The sequence below is a fragment of the Xiphias gladius genome, chromosome 20 (genome assembly GCF_016859285.1).
Source record: "Xiphias gladius isolate SHS-SW01 ecotype Sanya breed wild chromosome 20, ASM1685928v1, whole genome shotgun sequence".
Classification (NCBI taxonomy): Eukaryota; Metazoa; Chordata; class Actinopteri; order Istiophoriformes; family Xiphiidae; genus Xiphias; species Xiphias gladius.
The window spans coordinates 6,497,481-6,511,160 of NC_053419.1; the positions used below are offsets into that span (position 1 = coordinate 6,497,481).

A 13,680-nucleotide genomic window follows, 5' to 3' on the forward strand; every position below is an offset into this window, starting at 1 on the left:
ATACAGTATGTACATGTAAAAATTGTAAAAAACCCAAGTACAAGATTGGATGCTCGGAATTCTTACATTGCCTCAACATGCCAATCAAACAGCGTCTCCTTTAAGGCCAAGAGAAAGACGTAAGACCTTAGTTGAACCGTGACCGGAGGAGTTCTGTGGTACTGGAGTTCGACGTGCTGAGAAACACCACGCCTTCAGCAGACTCTTTCTCTGGATTTGTGCACTTTGAGCCTGATCCGGACCACCGACAGATGACGAGGAGGTTGACAGGGCCCTGCAGCAACAACATGAGGAAACACTGGCGCCGTTTTGGGCTGAGGGATCAGAGGTATTAGATGCGGGGGGGCCTGAACTGGAGGAATGGGTGGTGATGTGTCCTTTTGGTGTGGCAGTTTTCAGGCAGCGAGCGCGGAGCACGTTGTGGAAGGCCTTCTTGAACTCCCGACTGAAGCATGGGTAGATAATGGGGTTAATGCAACTGTTGAGGTAGCCCAGCCAGAAGGTTATTTTAAACACGGTTTCAGAGGGCCTACAGGATGGGAACATGGATCCTAGAGAACACACACAAAGAGACACATATCATCAAAATATGACTGAAAAGAGACACTAATAAAGCACTAATACTTCATGTCCCAGAAAGAACCAGAAAGCACTTAAGCAAGTCCATTCATCTGCCAAGGCTGAGCAATCCTCTGAATTTACAGTATTTTAATAAATTAACAATATGTAATGTAGTGTAACCACTGAGTTACACTACATGGCCAAAAGTATCTGGACACCCCTGTCTACATACTTTCATTTACTTTTGCTCTTGTTTTTCCTGATTTGGACCTCTTAGTTCCAATTGGAGAAAAATCTTAATGCTACAGCATACAATGATATTTTATACACCACTGTGCTTCCACCTTGGTGGCGACAGTTGAGTGGGGAAAACCTTTTTCTGTTTCATTTCTGTTCAAAATGACAATGCTCCTGTGCACAAACCAGGTCCACAAAGAAATGGTTTTTCCCAGTTTGGTGTGGAAGAACTTGACTGGCCTGCACAGAGACCTGACCTCAACCCTGTCCAACACCTTTGGCATGAACTTGAATGCTGACTGTCAGCCATGCACAAGCATGCGGGTGACCACATTTCCTGTTGGTGATTTGACACTATTACATTGATCTACAGGTGGCAGCAACTTGACAAGAAGCATGACAATGCGCCAGCAAAGACAGGGAAAGAAGAAGACTGCTTCTTCAACATAGACTGAATATAGCACCTCCACTCAGCCTTGCTGCCAGTTTGTCCGAGTTGCCACTGGTCGTATTGCAAGGAAAACATCCCCATAGACCACCATTATCGGTGATATCGAGATATCCCTATAACTATTGACACCTAGAACTAGAACCTAGATCAATTCAGGCATAGATTGATTTCTCTTGAACCACGGATTCCAGAGACAAACTAGAAGGGCACTCAGCAGAGTGCACACCTCCACCAAGGCCGATGTCAAACATCATACACCATACTTCAGAGAAAATTTTTTTAAATTCATTGTAAATTATCCAGATCTGTCCCAAAATTGAATGGGTTCTGCCCTGTCCCTTGCCCCATCCCTCCACCAAGTTCGGTGCAAATAGTTTTATTGCTTTTTGCGTAATCGTAAACAAACAAACAAAAAACCAACAGACACAGGTGAAAACATAACTCCCTTGACAGAGGTAATTAACTTCCACTAAACTTCATTCAAATCTGCAGGGCAAGTTTATAGATATTACTCTAACAAACATATAAGCACATAGTACAAGACCACAAACATCTGCCTCCTTGGTTGAGAAAAAAAAGGTTTTATATTCCAGTCACAGGTCTGATTTTCATGTGCAAAACCAATTTTGATAAAAGTAGTGCTTCACAGCAGTTTTATTTTCTCAGTCTGGGAATCTCTGACTATCACTGCCTCAGAGCGTGTATGAGTGCTGCATTGTGAGCCATAAAGGTCTGTCTCAATTGAAATGCACAACTATTCTCTGATGTCTGGCTGCCTTGGGAGGCTACAGGATGACTGAGGATGCCTCCTAGCATTATAGCCCATTAAGCCTCATGCTTGTTATCTATAATAGCTTTCATAGGAGGGAGCAATAGTTTGGTTCTGTCCATTTCATCTCACAGTAGAAGCCTATTCTGATCCAGCGTGATGTTTTATTTGGTCTGCTTGGTTGCTTGTAATTGAATTTCTTCATGTCCCTTCTGAGAAACTCCAGCGGTAGAGTCAAGGCACGGCGGGGAAGGAGGAAGAGTAAAACATATCATCAGGCAACATTACTGTATACAAATGATTCAGGCCTCAGTAGCTTGTGTATCACAATAGTTGTAGCTACAGTGCTAACCCACAGGAGGGCTGCTCTTAGATATACATATTAAGTTTATTTTTTTAGCGGTGATAGCAGCGTGGTTTCAGATTGAAATATCTCGACAGCTACTGGATGGAATGCGATGAAATTTGGTACAGATATTCATGGTGCGTTTACTGTAGCACCAGCAGCAGTTTAAAAGTTTTCATTTATTGTGTGAAATATCACATTATATACTAGATGGACGATGAATCCTAATGACTTTGGTAATCCCCTGACTTTTCCTCTGGTGCCGCCATGAGGTCGATTTGTTGCTCTGAGTGAAGACAGCTATTAAATGGATTGCAAAATTTGGTACAAAATTCATGCCCCCCTCAGGATGAATCGTGATAAACTAAGTGATCCTTTAGCTTGCCATCTAGTGCCATCATCGGATTCAAATTTAAATTTAAACTTGTCCAATACTTTATGACCAAATACCTGTAAAGCTAATGACATTCCCATCAACCTGAGGTGTACTTTGTGTATAGTGTTAAGTAATAAATGTTGGCATGATAGATATATTAGTTTGACAAAACAAATTCCTACTTAAGCTCCGCTTACTACCTTTTTTTTGGTGCTTTCAAAGTAAAAGAAAAGACCTAAACTTGATATGGATGAAATCATAACTGCTATTAAGCTTGCATGTCAACAAATCCAGCTCCATAACAACAGAGCCAACGCCATCTGCTGATTAAGATTATGTGATACGGCTGAAAACTTTGGAAAAAGCTAGTAAGTTGACATTGAGTTGGAATTGTTTTGTCAAACTATACTAATTTAGATTTACTTACTGTGTAGTGTTAATTCCTGTATTAAAAGACCTGTTAATCAGTTTAGGCGAGAAAACCGCTTCCAGTATTTGGTACCACCTGAGCCTTTTCTTTACATTTGGATTACACATTGGGCCTTGATATGGCTGGTTATAAATGTAAACACTGGAAAAAAGAGAGTAAGATAACACATATTACTTGTCTAGGTGATATATTTAATACACGTCTCCTCCATCTTGTAACATATATAGGTCCCTCTTTCAGTGAGTACAGTTACAGTTTGTGTGACTGAATACATGTTTCCGCAGTAATCTCACCATCTGTGACCTGGGAGGTACAGTTACTGCTGACAAACTATTAGCCTTAAATACGCTCTGGTCCACTCTGACAGTCACTTATCTCAGTCGAGCCATGGCAGTTATTTCGGAAGCAATTAAGATTTTAGATTAGGGTTTACAATGGTTGGTTTCTGTCCTCGCTTACATCTATGATAACATCACTGTTATTATCTTCTTTGACAGAGTCTGACAAAATGTAGGTATAATTTATTAAAGATAAAGTTGTGACTATCTGGTTCGGTGGCTATTAATCTTTTTCCTGAGTTCCTGTTATTGTTAACTGAAGCTAATATCTACAGGGACATTTTACTACAACAGCAGAATCATCTTTGATTAGTTAATTTCTGTTCAGTTTTGCTAAAATTCTACTAAACATTTTGTTCATTTAGAATTTATGTATTTAATGTATTCGAAAGCTGCAGCAAACGACAATGTTTTAAACCCTGATTTAAATGAGCTGCCTTTTTCTAGGAGGCCTCAGGTATTCAGCAAGCTTGTTCCACAGGTGGAGGGCATAGAAACTAAAGGCCGCTTCACCTTGCTCTGTTTTCATTCTGTGCACGTGGAGTAAAACTGTCTCAGATGATCTGCGGGGTCTGCATGCTTCGTAATGTACAAGAAATTCAGAAAGGTATGTGTGCCTGAGACCATTTAGTGCTTTATAGACAAGTAATAGAATTTTAAAATCTATCCTTGACACACAGGGAGCCAGTGCAGTGATTCAAGGTCCAATGTAATGTGCTTCACTTTCTTGGTGTTAGCGAGGGCTCTGGAGGCAGCGTTCTGGATGAACTGGAGCTGTCTGGTTGATTTTTTTTCTAAGACCTTTGAAATCGCCATTACAATGGTCCAGCCAGCTGAAAATAAACATGTGAAAAAGTTTTTCTGTATCTTGTTTGGACAGAAATCCTTCAATTCTTGCTACGTTTTTAGCTTGGCAGTGGGCTGATTTTTTAATTGTCTTTATGTGGCTGTTGAGATTTAGGTTAGATTCCATAACTGCACCAAGATTTGTGGCTCGATCTGTAGATTTTATTCTCATGGATTCAAAGTGAGCACTAATTCTCATTCTTTCTTCTCTGGGGCCAATTGTTTAATTTTTTTCCGGCACTACCACTCATTGATTTGTTTAATGCACTTATTCAGCAAATGTATGGGACTGTAGTCACGTGGTGACGCTCTTGTGCAGAGCTGTGTGTCATCTGCATAGTTATGATAAGAGATGATATAATATTCCATTATCTGAGCAAGGGGGAGCATGGAGATGTTGAAGAGATTAAGTCCAAGAATGGACCCTTGAGGAACTCCACGTGATTTTTGTTCGCTCAGATACCAACTGACACAAAGTAGTCCCTGTCTTGTAAATATGATTTGAACCAATTTCGCACGGTGCCAAAAATCCCACCCACTTTTCCTGTCTGTCAAGCAGTATCTTATGGCCAGCCATGTTGAATGCGGCACTGAGATCCAGTAATACCCAAACCGAAAATTCTGGCATGTCACTGCTCAGATGAATGTCTATAAAACTTTTCAAACAACCCTTTCAATGATCTTTCCTAAAAAAAGGAAGGTTTTGATATTGGCCTTGAGTTATTTATTACTGAGGCATCCAGACTGGATTTTTTAAAAAGAGGTTTAAAAACTGCAGTCTTCAGGGCCCTTGGAAAAAGGTCTGACTGAAAAGAACAATTGACTATCTCTGGTACATCTGATGCTATTCAGTTAAAAACATCCTTAAAAAGATTGTAGGCAGAGTGTCAAAGCAGCACGTAGTAGGCCTAAAGTGTTGAACAGTTTCTGTCAGGGCTGTATAATCTGGGGGGTGAAAATTCGCCAAATTGACTAGAGTTGTCTTATGGGGAAGTTCAGGTGACCTCGCCATTTGGAGATGGAGATGGGGGCGAGATGGAGTTACAGACTGTTAGTCTTATCCTCAGAATTTTATCTGTGAAAAAAAGATGGAAATGCATGGCATTACTTGGTGGATAATAGTCCAGGAGGGACTGATTCTGAGGGGTTTAGCAGTTTCTCAACAACAGTGAATAAAGTGCGTGCATTATTGTTATTTTGATTAATAATCTCAGAGAAAAAGGACTGCCTTTCCCTTTTTAGTTCCAAGTTATAGATGTGAAGTCTCTCTTTATAGATGACATAATGAACCTGGAGTTCTTGAAGAGGATTTTTGCCACCTGCGTTCTGACTGTCTACACTCTCTTTTTTGAACTTTCAACAGTGTGACATTCCTCCATAGTGCTTTTTTCTTACCAGAGACAACTTTGGTTTCCACGGGGGCGATGGCATCAATAACATTCATAACTTTCAAACTGGAACTCTGTCCAAGGGTCTTTGACAGGAACTGAAAGCGGAGCTGGTGTGGGTTTAAAAGCCTCGGTGAATAATGTACAGGTGTTTTCATTGATATAGTGCTTTCTGATTAACTTAAATTAATTAAGTTTGCACTATATTTTGGGGGGCCTGTAGATGGTTACAAATATTGTTCTATAGGAGGATCTCAACTGAAGCACAATACAGTCGAAAGAGCCAAACTTTCCATATGATAACTGTTTGCACTGGTAGAATTTATTGAATAAAGTGGCTACTCCACCTCCTTTCCTACATACTCTAGCCTCACTGATAAAACTGAAGGTTGGAAGAGCTGATTCAATAAGGGCTGCTGTGCTATTGTTTTATTTAACCAAGGTTTTTCTTGATAATGGCCTCATTAATTAATAGTGACTTGGCAGCCAGAGAGATGATATTTGATGAAGCTAATTTTAGTGTACTAAAGGCATTGCCTGTTGCTGGCGCACAACTGGAGTCAGATTAGATAAAGTAGCTGAGTGCTTTAAGTACCTCTTTGTTCAGAGTACAGTAGTCCTCTATAAAAAAAATGGATCAAAGTAATCAATAAGCTCTCATTATGACATTAATTAATTTTTGAATCCCCTTTTTGGATTCACAGAATATATTATTTCCTCAAAATTTCAACATCAGATGAATCATTTTAAGGCCCCAGTTTGTGTCCCTCATGTTTTATCGTTTAAACGGTTTTATTCTGAGAGGCAAATCCTTCTATAACCCAGATTGTTTTACGATACTTACTGCTGTTTCCTCAAAGACTTTTTTGAATCCTTTCCTAAATTACCAAACTTTTTCTACAGCCGAACAAAGATAATTAATTTGTGGGATCGACAAAATTGAAATGTTTCATTATAAGGTACATTCATCTATACCTGGCATGAAAAGCAGCGTTTAACTTCCCTCTCTGGTAGGAAGTTTCTTAAGTTTTTTAAGTGTTTTTTTTTATGTTATTTTGTGTTTTCTTATATTTAATACACAATAACACGTATATTTTTTCTTACATTTCTTGTGTATGAAAATACATGGAAATAATGGAAAATAACAGTTGGTATAAATAAATGTATCTAATATTGACACTTTCATTTGCAAGTTATTTGCAATTTAGGAAACAGGTTAAAAAGTATTTTTACTGTGCTGCAAACAGAATATTTATATTCTGTGAATAAGCAGCAATAAGTCTAGTTAAACAACTTTCTGGGTTTTTGAAAGATTGCCAGGGAATTATCTCTTAGAAAAATAGACACTTAACTTTGTGACTTGAATGTAAAATGAATATATGAGAGGTACAAAGAGGGGCTTTGCCAGGTTCGGAGCAGAAGAGGTCAGGAGGTACCTACCGATGGGTAAAACCAGGAAAAAAGGTAGCCAGCACAGAATGAAGCAGCCGACAACGATGCCAAGAGTCTTGGCTGCCTTCTCTTCTCTTGAGAACTTCAGCAGCCTTGGCAGAGAAAAAGAGGAGCGTTTATGCCTCTCGGTCCCCTCGTCATCCTCCTGTTTCCCCATCTGACCAGCGTTCCCTCTGTGTATCCTCAGCATCACCCCCTCTGTCTCAATGGCTTCCCCCTTACTGCCCTTCCTGATGGTATTTGTCTTTCTCTTCACCACAGTATACACACGGCAGTACATGGCCAGGATGATGGCCAGAGGTATATAGAAAGATCCTAATGCTGAGAACAAGGCGTAGCCGGGCTCCTCTGTAATTCGGCACACTGTCTCATCCTCTGGGTTAGGCTCCTTCCAGCCAAACAGAGGGCCCACAGATATGGCTGCCGAGAGTCCCCAGAGAGCGGCCACCGCAGTGAGGCCTCGCCGCCCCGTAGCTATGGCAGGGTAGTGCAGAGGGTAGCTGACAGCCAGGTAGCGGTCGATAGAGATCACACACAGGCTGAGGATGGAGGCAGTGCAGCAGAGCACATCCAGAGCGGCCCAGACGCTGCAGAAGAACCGGCCAAACACCCATCTGCCGAGAGCTTCTGAGGTGGCAGAGAAGGGCAGGACGGCGGAGCTGAGCAATAGGTCTGCTGCTGCCAAGTTGGCGATGAAGTAGTGTGTCACAGAGCGCCAGCGGCGGTGGAACAACACTGACAGGATGACCAGGATGTTGCCAAGGACCCCGAACACTGCAAACACCACCAGCACCATCGCCAAAATCACCACCTTGGTTACATCCACCTCTGGGTAGGTGGAGGAGCTGCAGTTGGGACAGCGATCTGCAGCAGAGAGAACACTCGTGTTCTCACCTTGAACCATTGTAATCTGTTGGGTGTAATTAAGTTAAGCGTCTCGCAGATTGATGAAACTCATGTCTCATCTGTTCCTCAATTATTACAGGCGCAGCTCTCTGCCTTTTTCTTCTCCTCCTTCTGCAGGAGATAAAAGCTGTTTCTGCTGCATAAACTGCTCCTGCAGTTAATTTGTAGATGCTGTGGTTCTTGCCAACACTGATCACGTGGCCTTGGCCAGGGTTCCCTGGCAGAATTTCTTATTTAGAAAAGAGAAACACTGCCACAGTTTGTCACACTTAGTCCAGAAAAGCTTAAAAGAAACGACAAATATTCATGTTTTACGTAGCAGGCACCGATGGATTTGGGATGTCAGGTTGAGCCATGCTGAAAGGCTTCAGTGCAGGACACCTGTTAAAACCAGAAAAGAGATTAAGCATATTTAACATCCCATTCATAATCCAGGGCTTTTATAGATACTCCAAACAGGCTCTTTACCACTTAAGTGCTGTTTTTTCTTTGGTAATGTAGGAATAAACCAAAACTTGACACATAAAATATAACACATTAAAGGCAAATTGCTAAACAGAAAACCATTACACAGAACCCAGCTAGATTAAAGGGTAAAAATATCACTCGGAGTCTGCAGTCTCTCTATTAGCAAATTCTTCTCCCTTCATTACAGATGTATTAGAGAAAACATGGGTTACACTTAAGTTGCGTTCACAATTTCCTTTTCATCAAAAAAACCTTACAGCCTGCTTGTCTTTTCGCCTCTGCAAGAAAACCACTGACATCCATATAAAATCCCAGTATCAATATATTTTCGCTTAACCTTAATTTAACCAGGCAAACTGAAGGAAGACATCCCTTTACAGAGACGGCGGACACAACACTCCACAGAGGCAATAATGATCCTTTGGGGCAAAAAGAAAATCATCTGTGGTATTGTAAAAAAAAAAACAGCAAGTCAAGCAGGGAATACAAAAATAAGTTAAAGAAGAGACATTTTTTTAAGAGCAGACATTCAGCTGGAGCTGAATGATGATGACTTCCTTGAAGGTCTTATGTCTGCAAACTGGGCTCTAAATCAACCGCTGGATGACAGGCCAGGAATTGAGCCTTTAGGAGGGCACTATATTACCGCAGCCAAGGCTTTGGCCGCCGATAGACCCTCTCAGTACCACTCTCAGCGTACGTGTCGGAGATATGGGATGTCACTGAGTGAGATAAATGCCGGTGAGGCAAAAAAGAATGAAAAAGCAGCCGCGATAAAGCCGTCAGAGAGCAGAGTTATGTTTGTCACATGCTCGTGCTGGATCAAAGGCTTTCGCTCGCTGCACATCCCACTGCGAGCCAGAACTAAATTCGTCCAAATAAACACTTGATGCTGGGATTTCCGCGTCAGTTGCCAGAGGCGGAACTGAAATGAAATAGGCGATGAATGTGTTTCAGATTGTTTCAGCAGAATGGCTCAACGCAGTGATATCTGGAATACATTCTTGGTTGTAATGAGATTTCTCAGTGTGCTGAAGTGTCTGCGGAAAGAGATAAACCGAAGCTAAAAAGTTTATAACCTCAGCCCACCTGTGTTTGAGGACTGGTGTCAAACAGCACATAGATTTACACTGACCTGAGGTAATAAAGTAGAAACATTTCAACAATGGTAAAACAACACTATTCAGGAAATGAAAGATGCCATGCAGTATTCCTAACGTCCGCAGCACTCAAGGCAGTGCACTCTGTATTTAAAGACAAGTCTTTCTTGAAGTTAAAAACCAGGGCAGCAAGGCTGGGACAGGTGACACATTTATGTTCCTAAGCTGCGCATGTAAATGTAATGAAATGTGATGATGTGAAACATTTAAGTTGCATGAGCTGTGTTTGTGCCTGCCGCAAGGCAGAAAACACAGCTTAATCTCTAAAGTAAAAACTCTCCGTGTCTTTCCACTTCATGTTTCATTCATGCATGTATTAGTATGGAAGGGGCAGCAGGGTGATAGCAGCGTTTGTGACAAAATGATGAAGCGATGTAATATGTGTTCAATGACCTTTTCAGTCTGTTACACTATTGACTGCCTTCCCACCCTTGCCAGCTCCATCCTATGAGTTTTCGGTGTCTTTTAGTCATGTTTTTTTTGTCCCCCAGCAAGAAAAACAGGACAGAGAGAAAATGCAAATGCTATTGAGCTGCTTGTATTTTGACAGCAGGACAGGAGCAGCCAGGGAGACCAAGACAGGTGCATAAACAAACATGGCATGTTTTTAAATCCAAACAGAAGGGGAATAATGATGCCTGTTCATTTCTCCAGATACCAAGCTGAAGTGGGATAATTTGGCAAAAGTCCTACAGTACTAGTTAGGGGAGCCGACCTACAAATACAGAGTAACGCTGTGAAAATTGTACGAGGAATAGACAAAAATGTCCCTAATCATATTGCTCCATTGGCCTGTGTCCTAGTTTGCTATAGGAATGAGTGCAACAAAATGTCAAGGTGTTTTATCAGTTTATCAGTATTTGAGAGCACTCAAAATTCCATTGATCGTCTCTATCCATTCCATTATCCAGCAGAAATGCCACTTTTGGCATTTATATATTTATATATTTTTGTCATATTTATATATTTACCATTCCCGCTTCTCAAATGTGAGGTCTTGCTGTTTTTCTCTATTTGACATCATTGTAAATTGAATATTTTTGGGTTTGGGAGTGTTGGTCAGACAAAAACAATTTGAAGAAGTCAACTTGTGTTGGGCTTTTACTTTTTTCTGACATTTTTTAAACTAGGAAATCAATGCAGAGATGAACAGATAATGTTAATCATCAGTAGTTGCAGCCATCAGGGTTTTTCAAACGGTGAGACTGCATAGTGTACATCCCTCGTTCTCTGAGGATAATATCTGGTTAAAAGCTATCAGTGAAGATCATAACGCTCCTATTTACATCTGAAAACCAAAGTTGTACCGCCCAGGTTACTGCATTAGTGGATCTCATGGAGACTCTCTTCCTCAGTCTGAGGGGCCAGAAACAGGTCAACCAATAAAATCCATAATTGGAATTATAATTAGGGTCTTGTTTTAGTAAAGAGGATATTAGCAAGCATATTACATGGCTTAATGTAGCCTGACCATGGGCATATTCATTTAGATCAGCAGTTTATAGACATAGTACAACATTATTATTGCTACAAGGGAAACACACAATATTAACACGAGCATTTCTGACACTAGCACTTTGTCTAACTTATTCACCTGTAACACATCTGATTTATTACTGTCTTCTGTATTTTTTGCACATGGGCTGGGGGTTGGTCTGAGTATCATTTTTTCTCCGCAATTCATCTATCTCATACTTCTGAAATGTATTGATTTATCATTGTGTATAATGGGAAAAAATGACAATCACACAGTTCCTAGAGCCCATGGCGACATTTTTTTGTTTTTACAATGACATAAAATCATGGAAAGCAGCAAGTCCTCACAATTGAGAAGCTGGATCCAGCTGATCACTTAACAGCTGACTAAAACTCAATCCTCATATTAATATATTTAAAATATTTCTCCACAAGACCACCACTACGATTTCTGGATATCAAATGTTGACTAGAATAAGTTTGCTTCATGTCAAAACGTCACGTCGAACACATAAAATCCAACATCCTCTTCAAGTACACACATGAATCTCCTCAACGTCTTAATCTATTCTGCTGGCAGTGTAAACTACTGCAGAGTTCATCTCTCATTTGTTTTTTCCAAACGCTGTAATAAAACAGCTTGTGTCAGGTCTCTGGAGCAGTGCACCACCATGATGGATTGAATACCGTTTCTAAAATGCTGCAGTCTCTCTTGGGGGAACAGCCATTGCCTGAAGTTCATAATTCAATACCCTCATGACATTAATCAAAAGGCTTTATTAACCTTGAACGTTTGCAATACACTGCCCTCCAGAGAAGAACAAGAAGGCTTCTGTTTAGTGCCTGCATTCATCTGAAGAGGTTGTGTTGTTCCCAAATGGCAGATATATCCCCGATGATGACACGTTTAAAATTCCTAAGCTTAAAACCACCAGCCTTGACCATCGCCTAAACTAAAACTATAATCACAGATCATTTTCTTTGTATCCATACAGTATTTAGATTTACTTTCCTTTCCCCATTTGTGTTTTTTTAGATTAACATGGCCTACCTGTTGAGGCGAAATGTTCTGAATATTCATGTAAATGAAGCTGCAAAGGGCGACAGCCCATAAATCTTATGAATTATGAGACATTGTTCTTCACTTTTATGAGGTTTGGATACCTTTTAAAATATACAAGGAGTAAACAAACACGAACATTAGGCTGCATGAATTAGCATTGGCAATTTTTACAATCTGCTCATCAGTGGCCTATTAAAAAACCCCAGCACATCCTCCATCTGATTAAAAATAATGAAAAACGATTAGGACGGTACATTCTGGAAATGAGAAGTTTCTCAGCCTGTGAAATAAGCTGAGAGGAAAGGAGAAGAAGGAAAAGTCTTACCCACCTCAAAGCGCTCACGTCTCACTGTTTCAAAAAAACAAAAACAAAAAAACAAAAAAAAACGGGATGAAAGCAATCAGCTGATTTTCTCTGGAAGTTGTCATGCCTTGTTGTGTCCGCCGCAGACAGCGCGGAGAGCCAAGTCGGGTGCTCCCTCCCTCCTGCCATCCTCCTGCCTCCTCTGGAGAGAGTCAAGTCACAGTGGACCACCCCACCTGATCCTCCCGGGCACCGCCCCCCCCGCCCGCCCGCGCGGCTCCTACCTTTCCATTAGCGGGCGTGCACGTGCCCTGCTCATTTACTTACTGTGTGTGATCTCGGGGCCAAATGACCCTCGGGGCTGTTACCATGCTCTCACTCTTCATTATGAATGAACAGTAAGCTAAGGCAAACTTTCTATATGTTCATTGCAGGTAACATGGAAGGAAGGTGACTTAACAGAAATCATAGAAAATTAGAAAAGCCTAATAAATCTTAAAGGTACAAGAATGCACTTCATATTTGAATTTAGCCTATTCTAAGTTTACTGGGCTTAAAACATACTTTAACACCTACACACCCCATGATTAAGTCCAAATTTTTTTTATTCCAGTCAAGTCTGGTGATATTTGATATTTTTCAAGTTACCAACAAATCTAAAAAAAAATAAATCTACATCTATATCTATATCTTAGTCCTCTGTGCTCCGTTGTCGTCCACAAACTATATAGACTAAAGACACATCGGTCAGCCGCACTTTTACACTGGGTAACACGTTCCTTCGTTTCCACACTGTAGTTTATTTTGAGCCAATATTCAAATATGCACACGCTGTCCTGCTGATGAAAAATCCTAACCCTACTCACCAGAGCACCCAATGTGTATTAATCCGTGGCTCGAAATAGTCCCCAACAAATAAACTATTTCCTCATTTGTGGTTTGCCAAAAACTTTATAATAATTTAAGGAAATTATTTAGATATTTTTAAAAGTTGCACTATGGAATTGTGACACACTTTGAAAAATTCACATCACACTTCAGCAGTAATCAATGGGCTTGTGCCACAGGCAGGACAGGAGAGTCAGAAAGTATTAAAAGACAAACTCTCG

General features: G+C 40.7%; 2 protein-coding genes across 3 annotated transcripts in view; one reads left to right on the plus strand and one right to left on the minus strand.

Annotated features, from left to right (window-relative positions):
- The window catches only part of LOC120806135 (transmembrane protein 230-like), a 41,939-nt gene that overhangs the window by 7,925 nt on the left and 20,334 nt on the right, over nt 1-13,680 (plus strand). The window lies entirely within an intron of this gene.
- adra1ab (adrenoceptor alpha 1Ab) lies at nt 85-8,098 on the minus strand. Its single transcript, XM_040156914.1, has 2 exons — nt 7,183-8,098; nt 85-551 (listed from the first exon to the last, which is right to left on the minus strand). Exons 1-2 carry the CDS (start codon nt 8,096-8,098, stop codon nt 85-87), a joined length of 1,383 nt encoding a protein of 460 aa, XP_040012848.1.